This window comes from Mycothermus thermophilus, assembly GCF_041956435.1.
Source record: "Mycothermus thermophilus strain CBS 625.91 unplaced genomic scaffold VTJ04scaffold_2, whole genome shotgun sequence".
Lineage (NCBI taxonomy): Eukaryota > Fungi > Ascomycota > Sordariomycetes > Sordariales > Chaetomiaceae > Mycothermus > Mycothermus thermophilus.
This window is the reverse complement of record NW_027191428.1, coordinates 3602671-3622752: the sequence shown is the minus strand read 5'-3', so window position 1 is coordinate 3622752 and position 20082 is coordinate 3602671. Positions and strand designations below refer to the sequence as shown.

Sequence of the window (20082 nt, the reverse complement as noted above, 5' to 3'; positions counted from 1 at the left end):
GGGTGTGGGTGAAATAAAATGGGGTTGAAGGAGGGGGTCACAACGGTCTTAGGCCGCCCAGGGCAATTCTAGATAGCATCGCGTGCCTGGAAGGCTGTTGACAGCTTCTAGCATGATGAAATGCATCAAGTTGCTCTGTGACATGTATTGTGTCCGACTTGGTCCTCGTGATGATGATGACACATGCGGGCCCGTCTTCTCACCTGGCCTGATTTGCCCTCGGTCTGGCACAAGCCAACTTCCTAGTCCTTAGCCCATCACAAAAAACATTTGTACAAGTTTGAGATCGGCTCCTTGGCTGTGGCACTCATGTTGCCCTAGATGTTCGAGCGTCTGGGAGGCTCAAGTTCCAAGACCTGGGTCTGGTACCTGCCAGCCCTTATCGCTTATCACTACATCCACACCCGGCCCCACTCCGTAGCGGGCGGAAAGCCCCACTCCTTCCAGGCCTTAAAAAACTTCAGGTTGCGATTCTAATTCTCTTCCTTTTCCTTTCCTTCCCTCGGCGGCAGGCGACAAAACTCCACGAACTGCCCGCAGCCTACACCGCGATGTGAAGGCATTTCAATGCGGGATTGTCATGGATTTTGTTGTCTGTTCGTCCAAAATGGCGGCTCCACGCGAAATGCGTGGCACGCTGAGGGTTATTCTGATCTCCATGGATTCTCCTCCGTTCCCGGCCCCCGACATCAATCCTAACCAGACGTATTGACCACCTCTTCCCTCTTTTCTAGCCGCGGGTATCTCCCACGCCCGGGGCGGTGGGGTGGTCTCGACATATCTTTGTGTAGATACTCATTTTTGATGGGTGTTGCGTTGCCCTCACAAGCGCAGGTTTGGCGATGAGGGTGGTTGCCCGTTTGCTCGAGTCTGTTTGCGCCGTCATGGATCGCGTTTTGGTGGTTGCGATTTTGATGCGTGGTGTCGGTTGCTTTATGAGTCCATGAATTGATCGTTGGCTTCGGGTCGAGTGACATGTCGGCGGATGGTCGGTCGCTCTTCAATGGCGTCCAATTTGTGACTGGACAGTCTCAGTGAATTACGTACTTCAGGTCGGTAGTTGGTGCTTCACGATGTTCATTACTATTCTATTCTCTTCTATGCTCAAGATGGGTATCGGTATTCCTTCTCGCATTTCTCACATCTTGGACGGAAGCCACCAACCCTCTACCACGGCCGTGATCAAGCGATTAGCAATGGCAGTCTGCGGCGGCAGCCTCAACGAGCCGGGCACGTAATCCTTGGGTGGCCCCTCCCCAAGGCCGCTCGTGCCCCGAACCAATGCTTCACGCACCTCCTCCAGCGGGAACCACTTGGCACTCTCCAACTCGGCGTCGTGACCGAGATAGATCTTCTCTCCATCCCCCGGCAGTGCCTGAGCGACGGCACCGATCATAAGACTCGCAGGGAACGGCCAGGGTTGCGAGCTGTGCAGCACGACACGGCCGACACGCACGCCGCTCTCTTCCCAAACCTCTCGCCGAACCGCCTCCTCGATGGACTCGCCGGGCTCTTGGAACCCGGCCAGCGTGCTGTACCAGTCCTTGGGCCACCGCCGCTGCCGACCTAGCAGCACCTTGGTCCCGTCAGCGTTGAGCACGGCGACGATGATGGTCGGGTCCGTCCGCGGAAAGCTGTGGTTGGACACGGTCCCGCGCGAGGCGCAGTCCCTGCGCGGTCCGGCCTTGTCCGTCGGCGGACAGACGCGCTTCGCGCCGCCGTGGACGGAGAGGGTCGGTTGGCCGCATTGCGCGCAAAAGGGCGTGCGGAGGTTCCAGTCGAGGAGGGCGCGCGCGTGGCCGTACATGGCGGCTTGGAGAGAGAGGAGGAGGTGTTAGTTGGCACAGTTCCAGGTAGTGGTAGACGAGGACGCAGAGCGTGGGTGAAGCAAACTTACCCTCTTCGGCCTCCAAGCTCATGTGCCTCGGCGAGTGCTCGTAGAACACCAGCCCCCTCTCCTTGAGCTTCTCAATCAATTCCTCTGCCACAGCAGCCTTCTTCCCCCTCGGCGTGACGTCGATGGCAAAATACGGCACTCCCCTGAACTCTTTGTACTGAAATACGTCGCCCTCACTGCCGGCCGTCTTATCCGCATCTGCTCCCTCTATGCCTCCTCCTCCTACCGCTCCGCGCTCATTCACGCCCAGAAACACCACCACAACCTGTTCTTCTCGTGAATCATAGTCCTTCACGCTCTCCTCCTCCGACTTGGCCAGAGGCGCCTCCCCGACCAGGGGCACCACGTCCTCCCTCGAGGCGAAAGCAAGCCGGTCCGTGGCGTTCGCATAGACCAGGGGAGCAAGGCTAGAGAGGTTGTTGCGCGCGTCCTGCAGCAGACAGCGAAGCAGCAGGAAGCGCGCGGAGGGGTGCTGAAAGGCGGCGTCGAGAAACTGGTGGTCGTCGCGCAGGAAGCTGAGACGGTTGAGGGGGTTGCCGGAGAAGTAGTTGGCTGTTTCAGGCCCGAATTTGAGGCTTAAGGACGAGGAGTCTGGGGGGAGGGTGGGGAGAGAGGGGGTAGGCATTTTGGTGGGTTGGGTGGATGAGTATTGGTGCTTGATGAAGGAAGGGGTGGTGGGAGGAGTTGGTGAGAAGGGAGAATGGCGAGTTGTGAGATGATGAGGGGAAGGTGTAAATTTAAACCGGGGCCGCGTCCCTAATGAAGACCTAAATGTCACAGTTGGATGAGTCAGAAAGGTCTTGATACCCATGAGATATCAACATATTTAGGGATTGGTGTTGATGGGGTTTTGGTATCCGGCGGGGGGCGGGACCGGCCGAGGCTTCTCCGGATACTGGCAGCTCCACCGACCGCCGACCAGTGGCAGGAGAGGATGTGGATGATGAGTAATTGCGCCAGCGACTTCTGCTTAGCAATCCACGAGACCTCACTTCATGTTACCCTACGCTTGAATCACCCGTGAGTTGATCTAAGGGGCGTGGGGGGGATGAGCTTGTGATTTTATTGCAAGAGAGGACGTAACATTCCTTTTTGTGCGACTGCCCTGATTTGTACTCATATGGAGGACATATAGAGGACAAGGTAGTCCTCTTGACTGAGAGCAGCTGGATGTGCTTTGATGCTAGTCCTTGCGATGCTGAGGCGCCGTGGACCGAGATAGCTACGCTCTGTATGTACAACCATTGTCGAGTTGTGTTGAGTTGGACCGAGTCGATTTTCTCTCCAGGTCGTAATCATCGTCGGCGCGATGGGAACCTCCCTAAACCAACTCGGAATGCTCTCATCATGCTCTTGCACAATGAAGATATCGGACAAGCTCTTAGTGCCCTTGTACCCAACGTGTTTGGAAATCACTCGTCATATCCACTACTATCTTCAACAACTCTGTCCAAAGCAGCTTAGGGTCCTTTGATATGTTGGGTGATAAATGCTACGGAGGAAACCAGACTCAGGGGTTGAGTGATGTTTTGTGATGCTGGCAGCCAGTTGACAATGTGGCATGGGTTAGGGTTAGGGTCTCCCATCCCACCAACGCTTCCAGGTTTCTCTGCTGCTTTGCCCTCTTGGGTTCAACCTCAACGTCAACCTCCTTCACCTCAACAAACAAACGACCTGACTCAAATTGTCCAACTGTTACCTCGGGGCGTTTCTTTCAATTCAATGGCCGGCACGAGGATATAGATTATTTTGACTCTTTTCCGGCTCCTAGGCCTGCAAACGGGGAACTGGGAGGCTACCCGACGATCTATCGCAGAAGAGCTTCCCAACCAAACAACATGGCCACCATTCCACCCAACCTCGACCTCGCCGCCATTCCCTCCTCGGCCTCCCTCTTCTCCACCAACCCCGAACCCCTTCCCACCCTCCAGACAACTACAACATCAACATCTACAACGGCCACAACATCCACCGCCTCCAAATCCAAACAAGCTCCCCATGGGCCCTATACCCTCCCGCAGATCCGCGCCATCCACGGCGCCCTACATGCTCGCATCGCCGACGTCTCTGCCGCCCTGCGCACCCGCGTAGGCGCCTCATACCGCGAGTTGCTCGGCACCGCCGACGCCATCGTCGCCATGCGAGACGACCTGGACGGGGAGCTGCTGCCGACCCTCGGCAGAATGGGAGCACGGTGCGGCGCCGGGGTGGTTGCGGCCAAGGCTAAGGGGTTGAGGACGTTTGCGGACTCGGGGAGGTGCTTTTCCGTTTCTGCCACTGGAGGAAGTGTTGGGGGCGGGGATGCGTTGGGGGTGGCGGCGAGGAAAGGGTTGCTCGACGCGGTCTTGCTTGAGCTGAGGCAGGTGTTGGGGAAGGAGGAACTCAAGAAGGCGGATGGTCGCGGGGAGAAGTTGGTGTTGGCTGCGAGGCTGTACGTGCTCGGGCGGCTGCTGGTGAAGAGCTTAGAGGGGAAGGGGAAAGGGCAAGATGGGATTGCAACAGCGGTGGAGGCGGCCAGGAAGAGCCTGGAGACGAGCCATCGCGGCCGGCTCACTCGAGCCATTGATGCTGTTCTGCGCAACGGCGGCGACAAGGCCATGACCCGCGGAGACGTGCTCCGCGCTCTGGCCGCTTACAGCCTGGCCACAAGCTCCGGGGCTCGCGATGTCTTAGCGCACTTCCTGCATGTGCGCGCCCAGGCAATTGCCATGGCTCTTGAGGCCGATGACGATGAAGACGACGACGATACAGCTAGCCGCAGCACCGTGACTGCTACGAGGAACCCCAGAGATGTGCTGCGCGCTTTGGGCTTATACGCGAAGACCCTTGTGGACGTCCAGACGCTGGTCCCCCACCGGTTGGCGGGGGCGCTGCTCTCGTTGAAGGAGAAACGGTTGCTGGAGAGCCCGTCGCTGTGTGACATGGAGGGCTTGCGTCTTGATGTCTACGGGCGGTGGTGCGGAGACGAAATACAATTCTACACCCCGTTCATCCGGCACGATGATCTTGATGGGCCTTATGCCAGAGAGAAACTTACTGCTTGGGCCGAGCGGGGCGGTGAGGTGCTCCTTCGCGGACTTGAAACCGCGTTGCAGAGCATGGTGGAATTCAAAGCCATCGTCGAGCTGCGCACCAACGTGCTGCGACTGTGGATTGCTGAGGGCGGCAAAGCTCGTGGCTTCGATCCATCAGAAATGCTCAACAAGCTCCGCGGCACCATCCAGAAGCACATGTTACGTGTTGTCGAGGCAAAAGTATCCAAGCTGCGCCTCGTTGGCTCCGAAGTCTCCGCTACGCTGGATGCCTGGAAAGAGGGTATCACCGACCGCCGCCAGAGCCTCTGGGATGTGGCATCACTTGACACGGACCTCTCCCACGGCGCGGCACGGTTCACCCACGACGTGGTTGCACGCCTGTACGGCCGCAGCGATGCTGTCTCCAAGGCCGTTACTTCGTACACGTCCTGGTTCCGGGTCGTTGACGAGGTTGGCCAGATCGTCGAGCAACTCCGCCGTCAACGATGGGACATTGATGCGGACGAGATTGAGGACGAAGACACCATCGAGGAACGCCAGCGCCTGCTCTCCAAAGAGGACCCCCAGGCCTTGGCCGAGCACTTGAACAAGTTGCTTGTCGACGCCTTTGCGCGTCTGGACGAGCAGCTCACCGCCCTGTGGGACGCGCAGAGCAAGGGCCCCAACCGCGGTGACGTCGCCATGTACTTTGTCCGCCTGCTCCGCGATGTGCGCGCACGCCTGCCCGATGTCGAGCCAGTCCGCGGATTCGGCTTAAAGGCCGTGCCATCGCTGCACGAGGCCGTGGCTGAGACGGTTGCCGTGGCGCCACTTGATGAGCTGGCTACCGTGGTTCTCCCGCGGAAGACAGTTGTTGGACGCGCTTTATGGGAAGGAGAGCCTCCTCTACCAGGCTCGCCCTCAGCTGGTCTCTTCCGGTTCCTGCGCAGCGTTTCTATGGCGATGGCGGATGCTGGCGGCGATCTGTGGAGTCCTGCCGCGGTGGGTGTGTTGAGGCAGCGACTGGGCAAGCAGATATGCGAAACTTGGCTGGAGGTTGTGAGAGCGTTGGATGAAGAAACCAAGATTCCCTGTGAAGAAAATACGGGAGAAGCCGATACGAAGACAGAGGGCGATGAGAAGCCTGAGGTGGAAAGCGAGAAACAACAAGGAGATGCAGGGAACACCGAAAAGCAACACGACCTGTTGATTCAGTGGCTCGTGGATGTCTACTATCTCAAGTTGTTCTTGGGACCTCATCAGGATTCGGTCAAAGAATTGGAAGAGGCGATTGGGGAGCGCTCTGGCCTGGACTCGACCGCAAAGGAGAGGCTTGTCAAAGCCGCACAGGACTATTTCAAGCGGACTACCCTGCTCTTCGGACTGCTGATGACTTGAAATAATATTGAGGGGATCAGACGGATCATATCATATGCCTGCAAGCAAGTTTTCTCCGAGAAACTAGTCATATGTGCGCCCGCTCGATACCTTTCCCCCGAATATCATGTCTCACAGCTTATGCCTCTTCTGCCCTGTCGCGATCTTCCGAAACTCTTCCTGTGGGATCCCGCTGGCAAACCTGTCCCACCCGGCAAACACCTCCGCCACATTCTGCGCATCCAACACGTCCCTCTCGGGCTTCCTAATCAACTCCTTGATCCCGAGCAAGCTGTCGCCGACCAAATGCTCCCCCAGCCGCTCATCAATCTCGCGCAGCACGAGCTGCTTGAACTTTTCATCCTCGCCCTCCTTGACGTCAAACACCTTGTTCACGAAGCCCGTGGACACAAGCTCCTCGCACGAGATGCGCTTGCTCATGATGAGCGCCTCGTTGGCCTTGGACGGCCCCAGGCGCTGCACCAGCGCGCGCGACGCCGCGCCCTCGGCGACCAAGCCTAGCGAGGCGAAGGGCGTGAGAAGGAACGTGTGCGGCGCGGCGTAGACAAAGTCGGCGCAGGCCACCAGGGCGGCGGTCAGCCCGACCACGGGCCCGTTGAGTCCGACCACGAGGATCTTGGGGTGCTGGTAGAAGGCGCGCGCAGAGTTGAGGTTGAAGGCGACGAAGGTTTGGAGCAGGTGCTTGCGGGCATCGATGGGGGATTGGCTGGCGGAGGTGGCGGTGACGTCGGCGCCGCTGAGAGAATGAGTGTCAGTACTGCAGACAGAGGGGTGATTTGTTCAATATCATCTTGGAGAAATGGGCCCGGGGCTTACGCAGAGAAGAATCGGCCTGTGCCGATCACCAGGGTGATGTAGACCTCATCGTGAGTAGCGATCTCGCGCAGAGCCTGGGCAAGGTCGTAGTAGCCATTCTGGTCCAGGGCGCCGAGCTTCTTGGGGTTGTTGATGGTAACAATAGCCACGCGGCCGCGGTACTCGACCTGGATGACAGACATTGTGGACGACAAAATGTGTTTGAGGAGGGAGACTACCGTGTACACTAGGTTCACACAAGCAGAGGGTCTGATTCTGATGGCTTGATGATATCCACCGCAAGCAAGATGATTCTGTGCTACCAACACACACAGTTCACAAGGGCACAGACAACTCAAAGAAGGAATTGACCGTCGAAGCCTGGAATTATATCTAAGATCCAATGATCACTAACACTGTAAGCACCGCTCGTGTCACCCTCGGCTGCCGTCTTCCTTCCCCTGTTGTGATGTGTGGAACGAAGAGACCGACAGCCAGATGCGACCCCACATCGCCTCCTGGCGAACCTCGGCTCCCCGCATTGTATCCGCCGTTCTTTGACAAACCCCCGACGCAAAGCAACCGCGGACCTGGAGAGAATATGGGGAAGCCTTGACGCCGGCGCCTTGGCGTCGGTTCCCCAGGTTTATGGGTCTGTCAAGGTGGAGGAGATGCTTGGGAGTTTCGGAGCTCTATCACTTAGGGAGATATGATGTGATCTTTTAGCTCGCTGGCATCTGCCTCAGAACGGATTCAATCAGCCTCAAACCCCGTGAGGAGTCCATCATGAGGCTGGAACTTGTTCATATATCGATAGATCATACTTTAGATATACAAAAATCATAACAATCCGTCCCTCCTTGCGCCTGTAATGACCCAGCCTAATATGATTTGCCGACCCATTGTTCTACCCATCCAAAAACCCAGATCCTTTTAGTATCCCGTATTGTTTCTTTCCAAAACCGGCATTTGATCCCATGGGTCGCCTTCCTCATCACTGTCGATCTCGCTGCAGCTACTGCTGCTGCTGCACAGCTCTTCCCCCTTGGAATACATAAAGAATTGTACAAATATGCCCAGGTCCAACAACAGCGTCCCTGCGCTGCCGGCAAGCCATGACATATTGACCAGCATGTACTGCCAGTATACGCGCGCGGCCTCACCAGGGGCGCAACCGTCGGCACCCTCGCAGTGTGGCTCATAAGCCAGGATAGACAAGACATATGTCAAGTTGCCCAAGCAGGCAAACAAGAAGAACAACACCGAAACGCCCTCGGTGGACTTGCGACGCCAGTTGAGGAGCAACTGGGGCAGGCGAGAGCCCAGGTATAGAGCAGCACAGAGCCAGCCAAAAACCTGGCCCAGGGTGCTCATTTCCAGAGGAGCCTGAGGTGCTGGTTGTTCCGGTGTGCCATTTCCGCCACCACCACCGCTGCCTTGGCCATGGGTGCGGCTCAAATACCATCCGGCGACGCCCGCAGCGCATACCATCAGGATAGCCAAACTGTTGAAGGCAACAGCCTGCAGCCATGTGGTGGGTGGTGGAGGTGGTGCCGCAACGTCTATCTCTTCGTTCACGAACGGTACGGCAGGGGAGAGGTGCGAAACCCACGACCCGCGGCGCTCACGGTCGCCGAGGGAATGATAATGTGGCAAGTCTGAACACGCGTCGGTGGATAAGAGGGCGGTGCGCTCGTCTGAGGGACCTCCGTTTCTGGCCCCGCTGCTGATGCAGGCACGCTTCGATTTCGAAGGAGGGGGTGGGGGTGGGGCAGGAACATCATCGCTCAGTGTGAAGCCGCGGTAGTAAAAGCATTGGGCGAGTAGAACAACATCGGCAATGGTGTAGTATATGGCGAGGATGATCATAGTGGGCAGGACGCCCTGAAGGACGGCACCGAGAATGTTGAATACATCGCCGAGCAACCAGACGATGACGAACTGGATAGACAGACCCTCGGCGCTGCCGCGGCGAAAATTCTCGATGATTTGTGGAGAGAAGACGACGACCCAGCAGGCGATGGAGATGGAGCTGAGGGAAGGTCAGCAAGGTGAAGGAGGGATGATGATCTAGGAGCGGGAGGCCATCATGCATACCCGCAGATGCCCGAGATGGCCTCGACATCGAGGTTCAGGGGTTCGGTCGGAGGTGCCATGATAGAATCCGGCGAAAGTCGATCTGATGGCTCGGGGAAGAAGGAAGAAAGTGGCGACAGAAGCTGCCGTCACGGGTCGTCACGCAACCTCAGCCAGCCGAAGAGGTAAAAATCTGCAAATCGCAGATTGAGAAGAGGATAGTCAAGGACACAGAAAGGTTTTGGTGTTGTTGTGTCAATGGCATTGGGCAGAGATGGACATGAGTCATGTCAGGCCATACAGTTCACATCCCTATCCCAGACAACGAGAGCTTCCTAAGGGTTGTGACAGGAAAGAAATTTAGTGGAGCTTTTTTCCCTTGACGATAAAGGAGATAGAGTCGGTTCGGCTGGGGCGATTTGACCCAATGACGCAATGACAGAGGGGCACATTGAGCCACCGCGGATAGACGTCTCCCGTCATCTCTGGTCCTTAATAGGTATCAAATCATGAGAAAATAAAATGAAACAAAAAACCTTGTATGGTTCTTGAAACAACAGGATAATCGTAATATTCCCCCCCAATTGGGTCTTCTCGAGATTTAGAAGAGGAAGCGACGGCAAGTTCTCGATGCATCCCACAAGGTAAAATGGACTTTGGTCCTGGGACAAAGTCTCGTTCTGGGCTGTCATCTTATCGATAAGCAGCTCCACCACCTTTTGATCAGCACCTTCGCCCCAGCGTTCAGGCGCCAGAAGAGGCAGTCCGCTCCCTCTATCAACATGCCAGACCTACCTAAATTAGCAATCAGCAAAACACGCGAATGGGTATCGTAGTCTGAGAACTCCCTTCGTCACACATCAGAGTCGAGAAATCGGCAATTTTCACTTCTCCATGAATCCAACTGTCCAACTCGCTGTGCCACCTTGCGACCCAACACCCCCAAAACGACCTGGTAGAAGGCACGGCCCACTGCCCGGACTGCCGTAAGACGCTGCACAGTGCTTGACACCGATTGAGCTTCCCGCTCCGTCACCATCCGACTTCATGCCTCCCCCCGCCCACGGCCATCGCCCATCCTCCGCCGTCCACTCCAGCCCATCATCAGCCGTGGATCCTACATTTCCACCACCGTCGACCCCGAGACGGCGACCGCGTGTCGACTCGGATTCCGACCAGACCGCGGCTCGCCCCGCCTTCTTCAGACCCTCTGCACCCTCCCGCCAGGAGCCCGATCCCAAGCGCCCGCGCTCCGAACACTACGTTCCTCCAGCCATGCCTCCAAAACTCCCGCCTAAGGGCACCGAGGTCATAGACCTCACAGGCCCGTCTGCCATCTTCACCACCTCACGTTCTCACCAGCATCAACAGCAGCAACCCCGTTCTGCTCTCCAACCACACCTTGTAGCCCGGAAACTGGTCGTCAAGAACCTCCGGCCCGCCGCCGCTTCTTCTCCTGTCGATACTTACTATGCCCGCGTCTATGCCGACCTCGATAACGCTCTGGATGCTATCTTTAACGATCGCCTGGTCTCTCAACCCATGGAGCGTCTCTATCGCGGCGTTGAAGACATCTGCCGGAAAGGCGATGCTGCCGACCTAGCAGATCGCCTGCGCCGCCGCTGCGAAGAGTGGTTAAACAGCGGGAGGATGTTGGGAGGACTCTTTGCAGAGTGGCGTAACGGGATGGGTACGGGTCAGGTCCCTTCCACCGACTTCATGGATGACGCGACAGGAGACATGCTTCTCCACCAGGTTCTCAAGCGATGGAAGGAATGGGGCAGAGTGGTGCTAGTAGTCCGTGGCCTCTACAGTTACCTGGACCGCTCGTACCTGATGCTACAAGGGGGCGGGGAAGGCGGCAAAGGGAAGCAGGGCATCAATGAGATGGCAATCTCCATCTTCAAGAAGGCCGTGTTTGGATCGTCCTCCAAACCGTCAGCTTTGCCGGACCATGCCCAGGTACTACTAAAGGCCGTGTCCCGCCAGGTAAACTATTCCCGCACGAACGACCCCCGGGCCGACGACTCGGTGCTCCGCGAATCTATAACCCTGTTGCGTATCTGTGGCGTCTATGGCCGCCTGTTCGAACCGGCATTTTTGGCAGACTCTCACGCTTACTTCGAGCGCTTCGCCACCGAGATTAGCGCCGTTTGTGGTCTCAAGGATTACATCACGGCCGTGGCACGCTTGCTCGATCGCGAGACGGCTCGCTGCGACAGCTTCAACTTTGAAAGCACTACCAAGCGCCAGCTCCTTGCTGATGCCCATCGCACGCTCGTTGAGCAGTATGCCGACAAGCTGCTGGATGGTGGTAGTGTTTCCAAGTTGTTGGCCGATCAGGATGTGGAGTCCATGCGTGCGCTGTATGACATGCTGAAGCTGTCTGGCTTGCAGAAGCGCCTCAAGGTCCCTTGGGAGCGCTACATCCGCGAGGCGGGCGCCGCCATCGTTGGGGACGTTGATCGTGCCGATGAAATGGTGGTCCGCCTGTTGCAGCTGCGCCGCGCCCTCGATGTTGTCATCCGCGACGCCTTCTTCCGCGACGACACCTTCTCGTTCGCCTTGCGCGAAGCCTTCAGTCACTTCATCAACGACCAACAGGGAGGCGCCGCATCATCGTGGGGAACAGGCACGTCGCGCGTCGGCGAGCTGATTGCGAAGCACATCGACATGCTCCTGCGTGGCGGGCTTAAGACTCTACCTAAGGAACTGCTTTCGGATGTTAGGGATCGTGCCGAAGCAGAGCGCAGCGGCGTTGCGAGCACGGCCGACGAGGACGCAGAACTGGACCGCCAGCTGGATCAGGCTCTCGAATTATTCCGCTTTGTCGATGGCAAGGACGTGTTCGAGGCCTTCTACAAGCGTGACCTGGCCCGCCGTCTGCTACTAGGCCGCAGCGCGAGCCAGGATGCTGAGCGTAGCATGCTCACGAAGCTCAAGGTCGAATGCGGCGCCAGCTTTACCCACAACCTGGAGCAGATGTTCAAGGACCAGGAATTGGCCAAGGAGGAGATGGCATCATACCGCGACTGGCTCGCCGGCACAGGCCGCGCCGACGAAGGCCGCGGCCACGAAATCGACCTGACGGTCAACATCCTCTCGGCCGCCGCCTGGCCAACCTTCCCAGAAGTGCGGGTGCAGTTACCGCGCGAGGTGCTTGACCACATCAACCGGTTCGATGCCTACTACAAATCCAAACACACGGGCCGCCGCCTGACGTGGATGCATAATATGGCGCACTGCGTACTCCGCGCCCGCTTTGATCGTGGCGTCAAGGAGCTGCTCGTCAGCGCACCCCAGGCCGCCGTGCTCATGCTATTCAACGAAGTCGAGCCGGACAACGAGAACTCCAACGATCCGGCCGCCGGTGTGCTGACGTGCGAACAAATATCACAAGCAACGGGCCTCCAAGGCGCAGAGCTGGAGCGTACGCTGCAGAGCCTGGCGTGCGGAAAGGCTCGCGTCCTCACCAAGCACCCCAAGAGCCGCGACGTCAAGTGGTCCGACACGTTCCGCGTCAACCGCAGCTTCACGGATCCGCGCTTCCGCGTCAAGATCAACCAGATCCAGCTGCGCGAGACGCGCGACGAGAACCGCGCCACCCACCAGCGCGTGGCTGCCGATAGGCAGTTTGAGACGCAGGCAGCGATTGTGCGGATCATGAAGAGCAGGAAGACGATGACGCATGCACAGCTGGTGGCGGAGGTGATCAACCAGACGAAGAAGAGAGGCGCCGTGGATGCCGCAGAAATCAAGGCGAATATTGATAAGTAAGTTTGCCTCATGTTTTGATACTCGAATGAGCTACAAGGATGCTGACAGATTCAATAGGTTGGTGGAAAAGGACTATCTCGAAGCTGAGGATGGTTCGTATACCTACCTGGCGTAGGCATTCACTTGGACTTCTACGAGGAAACGAACTTCTGGGGTGTTTGGAGATGGAGACGAAGCTTTCTGGTCTGGCTTTCATGGCCGGCATTATTATATGGCGTATTGGGAAAGGGATGTCTGAACTTATTTTGCAATGTGTTGGCTGATAGCGGCGTGGTGGTGATGAGGCTACAGGGATTGCCTGCTTAATCCGTTCCGTCCACAACAGACACGACGTGTGCATGGAAAAGCATGTACGGAGTAGAGGTCTATGGATTGAAGTCGGGCCAGGAGCGGTCTCGGGGGATTCCAGGGGCATAGGACAGCTCCCACAATAACTACTACTTTGTGTTCATTATAGACCCCCATGCCTGCACACCTATTTGAGACTCTGTGAGGAAAGTTGCAAGGAGGAAAATGCATAATGCTCCGTACTAGATACCTCGAGGGGCTCCTCTGCTTGCGATTGCGACCGGGAAATAGCTATTGTCGTTGTTCTGCTGGCGGCGGCTGGTCGAATAAATCACTCGATAGCCGATGACTCGGGGACACGAAAGCAAATCCCACTTCATTCTACAAAGTAGTGTACGAAGAATCATGAATCATGTGATGTTTACTTCAAGGTGGAGAGACCTAGGTAGATTTGTCCATGCGTTGTTTTCTTCATTCCATGTCATGTCGCTGTGTTCGCCGCAGTGTGTGTTCCCCTGGCTCAGGGTGACATCGGTAAACGGTCGGACTTTTTCCACTTTGGGGGTTTCTGAGCTGCCTAAGTCGTCCACGTGGGGTCCAATAGTCAAACCGTACTACTAGTAGACAGGATGAACGGGCACTGCTCCGGAAATTCATTGATGGAATCGTCAATGGCGGTTCTTGTCTTGTTACTCTGTAAGGATGCTCCATGAACCGTGATGGAACCATGAACCCCGTATTGAATCGAACCTCTTGGCCCGCTTACCCGATCGGCTCCTTTCCCAGGTCCCACTGAGGAGCGTACGGTCTTCGAGTCAATGTTGAGAGGAAAGACTTCAGGAAATGCTGCTGCCCGGGACGACAGTACTTTGCTGTTTGTCTGTTTGTAGGGCCAATAAATCCAGACAAAATGGATATTTGGAAGCAATTTCATGTTCAAGGTGGCGAGTTTGTTCAATTGTCTTGTCCTGAGTTTCCCGCTCTGGAAAACTGCCGTTGGTTGCAAAAGCCAGATCCAGACCGACCGTGATCGCGGGTGGACAAGCATCATCTCGCTTGGGTTCGTCGAAGCTTTTTCGGTGGATCTTGGGTTGGGGCTTGGCGCGGCTCTTTTGCTGTCTCCATTTTTTTCCTTGTGTTCTGGCCCTCCACGATTCTCTTTCCCAAACCGCGATCTCTTGTTCTCGGAGCTGTCAGCTCTCGCCATTCTCTGCCGCCCTGCGTCAATCTCATCCAATATGTACCTGCATTTGCCTGGACTATCCCGTCCTCCGGCCCGTTTTCCGGTAGGTTGGTGCATTGTGTTGGGGACGAGAAGACGGGATTGGTATCCGGCTAAGTATTATGGATGTGTGTTGGTTCGTGCTCATTCATCCCTTGATGTTGGGTCGACGGAGGCCAACCAACAAGTGAACACAACGTGAAGCAAAAAAGCACAAGGCGAGCAAGAGACTCGACAAGAGATGGGAATCACAAGATGCAATGGAAAGAAGCATCCAGATCGCGGCCCACGCAAACGGAGCCCCGCTGTGTGCCGCCGTGTGGGTTGCCGAAAAACCACTGCAACTCTGCCCTAGTGTCTTCCTGAAGAGGCAAGGGCGGCTCAATAGTGGGTCATTTCGACTGCAACCCATGCCGCATCTCACTGTGTATCCCTGTCTGTCTCCTGTGCTTCCCCTGTCTTCTCCCTTGTCCATCCAAAGTCAACCCCCAAGCTCGTCCGGCTTGGCCAAGTCTAGGCCCAAGTCTCTCCGATCGTGGCTTGCGCCAAGGCACAGCCCATCATGGATTATTGCATGGCGAACGCTGGCAAATGCATGCCTTTTCGGTTGTCGGTGCTGGAAATGGGGTGGTGTTGGGCTGGATGACATGTCGGGGGTGGAAATCCACTGATCAAGGACCGTTGAACCACCTCATGCGGTTTCGCTGCGCTTCGCTCACTTGTTCAAAGTGAAAGCGCAGAAAATCATTGTCTTCAGCTCTTTTTTTTTTTTCTTTCCTTCCTCGACCTCTTTTGTTCTCGAATCTTCCCGCTAGAAGAGACAAGAGGCGGTCAAAGAAGCGCGTGTCGTTCAGGTGCGCATTGCCTCGCAAATTATAGCGCCCTCCATCGCGTCCCATTGGCGTCCCTGTCGATCGCCCGGCAGTCGTCGATATTTACCCGGTCCGCCCATATTGGCCAATCCGTGGCCTAGACCATCTCCCCACGACCGCTGTCCCAACGCCACGAGCAAGATCCCAAGGGACAGGGCGCCCAGACCAACATCCGATATAACGACCTGCACCGCTGCTCTCTTACCTCAAGGAAGACATTGCACCACCAAGAGCCAAGTTCACGGAGCCTCTTCGACTTGGCCAGGACTTGGTCGTTGTCTTCCGTCTCCGCATCCAGCCCGCCGGGCGCCGATCTGTCTGTCTGACCCGGACAATCGGGATATCCACAGTCACTCGTTAGTTACTCCAAAACTAAGACACATCATGCCGCGACCCGTCGTACAGGGTGAGGAAGCACCCGCATTTGCCAGCGACAAGATGACTTCGTCATCCTCACATGGTCGGTCGCCAAGATCTCGCCGCCCGACGACAACTCCATGGGCTGTCCTGCTTACCGTCGCCGTCTGCTTCGTGTCCCATGCTCTGGCCGGCGCTGTTCCCCCCGTTGAGCCTCGCGATGTTGTTCCCAAGCACGGACAGCCCTCCCTGCTTGGCGGGAGGTCGGCATCATTGCCATGGCAGCGTTTGGGGGTGCCCTTGCAGAAGAGAGCCGACGACGAGTCTTCGTCTTCCGAGTCCTCCAAGCCGACGCCCACGACGACCAGCAGCAACAGCGACGCGACCAGCAGCACCGACAAGCTGACCACCACCTTCTCGCTCGGCGCAACGGGTTCCTCGACGACGACACCGACAAGCGCGAGCACCACGGTTGCCTCGGCCAGCCCACTGCCTAGCATCCTCGACAGCCTCTTCTCTGACTTCACCCCGGATCCCAACGGAGGCGAACCCCCCTGCCAAAAGTTCATCAACTCGTTCCTCAACGATGACACTTTCAAGCAGTGCTATCCGCTGTCCATGCTGCTCGAGGTGAGTGTTTCATCCGCCAGTGCGTCCTCAGCAAGACGACTAACCCTCCCCACCAGCTCTCTCAATCTTTCTTCGAAGCACAAAAGTCCATGTCCGGCATCACGCGCACCCTGGACGCGACCTGCGCGGCCAACCCGACCGTCTGCAACGACTACTTCCAGCAGATCTCCGAGGATCTTCTCCGTGAGGAGAACTGCGGCCCCGATTTCAACCGCGTCCAGCTCGTCAAGGACATCTACAAGACCATGCGCGCCTACGCCCCCGTCTACTCCGCCGGTTGCCTGCGCGATCCGGACACCGGCGCCTACTGCTACGCCAACGCCGTCACCAACACGAGCAACCCGAGCAGCACGTATATTTACTTCCTCCCACTCAACAGGACCCTGCCCGGATCGACGGTCCCCGAGTGCAACTATTGCCTCAAGCAGACGATGGCGCTGTATCAGGCCGCGACGGCGGATCGGAGGCAGTATATTGCTGATACGTATGAGGCAGCGGCAAAACAAGTGAACCTGGTTTGCAAGCAGAAGGACTTTGTGAATGAGAGTCTGGCGGCGGAGGTGGTCCCTAACGCCGCGGGGAGGGTGGGGGGCGCGCCGCAGATGCTTGAGACGGTGGGACTGGCGGTGGTGGTCGCTGGCTTTGTGGGAGCATTGCTGGGATTAATGTGAGGCGGTGCAGAGGATGGTGAACGGGAGACAATTTTGGTTTTGGGCTTACGGGTTTATGCGACATGATGGGATGATAGAAGGACGGGAACTTTGCAGGAGTCGTCTTCTGTTTTCTGGTTTCGCTTTTCCCCACCCCCTTTCTCTTAGCCTCTTCCCCGTTCCCCCCTTTCTCCCGCTTTGATGATTTTATGACTTCGGAAGGCTGGTGTTCGGGGTTTGGCTTACTTGTTTTGCTTTCTCTTTCGCTTCCTTTTGGGCCGGTTTTTCTCTATCAACTTTAACTCGGGGATTGAGGGTGCGTCGGGGGAAAGAAGAGAGTGGTGGCCTGAGAGGTCAAGAAGAGAAAGGGGTTGAGGAAGAGGAGTGAGTTTGCATTTCTGTCTGGTCCGGCGCAAAATGGGTTTCATGATGAATTGATACCTCTTGGTTTATGTGTATTGATAGCTTGCGCTTATCTTATGCTTGATCACCTAGTTATCTGGAAACCTCGCTAGGGTATGCTTTTATCTTACCCGGTCAACGGTTTTGGGCGGCCAAATTGATTGTCTTACGGCAGATTCAGACATAATAATGCTTCGACTGCTTTCATACATTTATGGATGGGGAAATGCTCCTGGGTATCGAGGGGATGTCCTGATCCCATGGTTGTTTTTCGGGCGTGTCCATCTGACATCCATGGGATGGTGTGCTGTTCAGATTGGGAGATGGAAGGCTATGCCATTGATATCTGCCTAACCTGAGATTGGGTCTGTGTGCTGGTGAGAGGATAGTATACTTAAGTAGAGAGGGCGGAGTTGTGCCTTCACATGGGATTCAGGGGTTTGTTTACTTTCAGGGCCGCTACGTTTGGCATGATTGTAGGAGGTGTCGTCGAAATTGAAGTTTCGATATCGCTATTCCCTTCCGTACTTTGTTGTGTACATTGCAAAGTTTTTCCAGTAGTCTTCGAGACATGGGCACAGTCCTGTCGTGGCCGCCTCCTTGCGTGGAGGAACCTAGCCGAAAAAGTCCTCAGCCAGGTAATTTGTGATCGCGTTGCCTGCCTGGTCGGATTCCAAACGTAATGCCTGCAGATTCAAAACTGCAAAGCAAGCTGATATTAATCTTTGGAAAGGAACTTCATGCTGTGGCTGTTATGTATGTGAAGTTCTCTCTCTGGACAAACCCGTTCATCCAGCAAAGCCAGAGAGAAGCCTCTGACTTGAATGATAACTACCACAAATTTCCATCTATTCAGACTCTCTGGCTGCAATAACCAAAGCTTATCGGATAGCCACCTCTCAAAATGAGAAGGAACTAGCCGGCTCCGAAAATCCCCCTTGGGGAGTTTATTTCGGGGTTCAACTCCAAACAACTGGTGATTACTTCGGCTTTGGGCATTTTGCATGACTGGCAAACTTAGAGTTCAAGACAAACATGGTATTTTACATGATAACCTTGGGGTGGGAGCCCAACCTACGACTCGAACTCAGTACTTTCTCGTACGTCGAACTCCAGGATGTTGAAGGGGATTTTCCTCCGACACTCCCTTGAACGATGGCTGATGCCACCGTTCTTGTCAAGTGTACTTTACAGACTCCGAGCACGCCAATTTGCTAGTCCCGTTCATTACGTTGGACTTAGCTATGTGTCGAAACACACGTTTCTTCGTAATGGACACGTCGGCATAGCTTCAACTATTATCGGTTCCTACCTGCGACCAGTCATCCAGTCTGATAGAATGGCTCAAGTTCATGCTGCTCACGGAGACAATATTGCGCTTTCATCGGCCTCGTCCCAACCGTGAAGTCCTAGACACTTCGTCCCAAAACCACAGTCAAATAGTTTGATTCATGGCGCTGAGCTGGAATCCATCTTGATATGGGAAGGAGAATGAGGCACAACATAGATTCGCCTGCGGCTCTGGTGCCACAATTGTTGCCACTAGAGCTTGACTCTGGGTGGTGAAAGCCAACACGAACATCATCTTGCTGGGTTGTGTTGATCAAAAGGTTATCTCATACGACATGTTTCCCCCTTCCATCCAGAATGTCACTCTCGACCAAGTTACAGGTTGCTCTAGGCCAGTGCTCAATATCTCTCCGTGGCAGAGCAAATGCACAGACAAACATCGCTGATGATTCCTATGCTACGCCATCGTTGCAGTCCATCCTGTGAAAGCACGCCGGATTCCATACAGTCATTGCTCAATTGCCTGCTGGCACCTCATCTATCGAGCCCCAAATCCTGCCCGTAACGCCAAATACCAACCCGTCATCCTAAAGAGATCCTAGTAGTTTGTCCTGCAGGACAGCTCATGAAGGTTGTAGGGAGGCCTCTGTGCTGCATCGCGTGACCTGTGATCGGGCGGCGGCCACATCAGTGCGGGTGAGGGGACTACAACTCTTTGCGCATGAACATCGAGGGGTATAACAGTCTCGGTATACTGACGTTAGCGTCAGTGCTTCCACTCAGCATTGGCTTATGTTCTCAAACTCGGGGCCTCTGGCGAACCATCCAGAGACTACGTTCTTGGGTCGGGTTATTTATCCCGTTTGATCCATCCAACCCCAAGTAGAGAACACCAACCAGATGTTGCCCATGCCATGGTACAGGTATAGTGTCAACTAGCCTCCCCGGCACGGAACCCGCCCGGCTGGCCGACGGAGAGACGAAATGAAGTTGAAAACACATGCCCCAAATCGCATGGATGATACAGAGTGCCAGATTTGTCCACAGTCGTGAGCCAACCATCCCCAAGACGGAGAACCCCTCCCTTGGGCCACATAATGATCGTTTTGTCCATGAACTACTTCGCGTCCATCTGGAGCAGTTGCCTCCGTCATAACGTTTGTGGCATAATACTGCATAGAAGTGTGGTGTCGCTGTCAATTCACTGCACGCAAGAAGGCGAATCCATGTCATGGACCAGCAAATGGCGCACGTAGGACCTCGGTCTCTTGGTTCGAGTCCTCCCAAGTTCCTTGCCGTATGGTTTCTGTCCTTTCCATTCGCAAGCAGCTGTAACCGTCTGAATCGATGAGGAAGCCCCAGTGTTCAATCAACGTTGCTTCTAACAGCGCGCCAGAGTCTTCTGTGGTTGGTA

General features: G+C 55.8%; 7 protein-coding genes across 7 annotated transcripts; 3 read left to right on the top strand and 4 right to left on the bottom strand.

The window, feature by feature from the left end:
• Positions 1-1138: 1138 nt before the first annotated feature.
• On the bottom strand, positions 1139-2522 carry VTJ04DRAFT_3491 (uncharacterized protein; the record flags this gene model as incomplete). Its single annotated transcript, XM_069361397.1, has 2 exons — positions 1139-1812; positions 1898-2522. The coding sequence occupies 2 exons, from the start codon at positions 2520-2522 to the stop codon at positions 1139-1141; spliced, it is 1299 nt and encodes a 432-aa protein (XP_069222012.1).
• A 1213-nt stretch (positions 2523-3735) lies between these two features.
• VTJ04DRAFT_3490 (uncharacterized protein) lies at positions 3736-6309 on the top strand (the record flags this gene model as incomplete). The annotated part of the gene is made up of 1 exon (XM_069361396.1): positions 3736-6309. The coding sequence occupies one exon, from the start codon at positions 3736-3738 to the stop codon at positions 6307-6309; it is 2574 nt and encodes an 857-aa protein (XP_069222011.1).
• Positions 6310-6420: 111 nt separating this feature from the next.
• VTJ04DRAFT_3489 (uncharacterized protein) lies at positions 6421-7307 on the bottom strand (the record flags this gene model as incomplete). Its single annotated transcript, XM_069361394.1, has 2 exons — positions 6421-7045; positions 7126-7307. 2 exons carry the CDS (start codon positions 7305-7307, stop codon positions 6421-6423), a joined length of 807 nt encoding a protein of 268 aa, XP_069222010.1.
• Positions 7308-8037: 730 nt separating this feature from the next.
• Positions 8038-9260, bottom strand: VTJ04DRAFT_3488 (uncharacterized protein; the record flags this gene model as incomplete). Its single annotated transcript, XM_069361393.1, has 2 exons — positions 8038-9136; positions 9202-9260. The coding sequence occupies 2 exons, from the start codon at positions 9258-9260 to the stop codon at positions 8038-8040; spliced, it is 1158 nt and encodes a 385-aa protein (XP_069222009.1).
• Positions 9261-10227: 967 nt separating this feature from the next.
• VTJ04DRAFT_3487 (uncharacterized protein) lies at positions 10228-13072 on the top strand (the record flags this gene model as incomplete). The annotated part of the gene is made up of 2 exons (XM_069361392.1): positions 10228-12953; positions 13015-13072. 2 exons carry the CDS (start codon positions 10228-10230, stop codon positions 13070-13072), a joined length of 2784 nt encoding a protein of 927 aa, XP_069222008.1.
• A 16-nt stretch (positions 13073-13088) lies between these two features.
• VTJ04DRAFT_3486 (uncharacterized protein) lies at positions 13089-13372 on the bottom strand (the record flags this gene model as incomplete). Its single annotated transcript, XM_069361391.1, has 2 exons — positions 13089-13255; positions 13312-13372. The coding sequence occupies 2 exons, from the start codon at positions 13370-13372 to the stop codon at positions 13089-13091; spliced, it is 228 nt and encodes a 75-aa protein (XP_069222007.1).
• A 2351-nt stretch (positions 13373-15723) lies between these two features.
• On the top strand, positions 15724-16997 carry VTJ04DRAFT_3485 (uncharacterized protein; the record flags this gene model as incomplete). Its single annotated transcript, XM_069361390.1, has 2 exons — positions 15724-16326; positions 16383-16997. The coding sequence occupies 2 exons, from the start codon at positions 15724-15726 to the stop codon at positions 16995-16997; spliced, it is 1218 nt and encodes a 405-aa protein (XP_069222006.1).
• Between the last annotated feature and the right edge of the window lie 3085 nt (positions 16998-20082).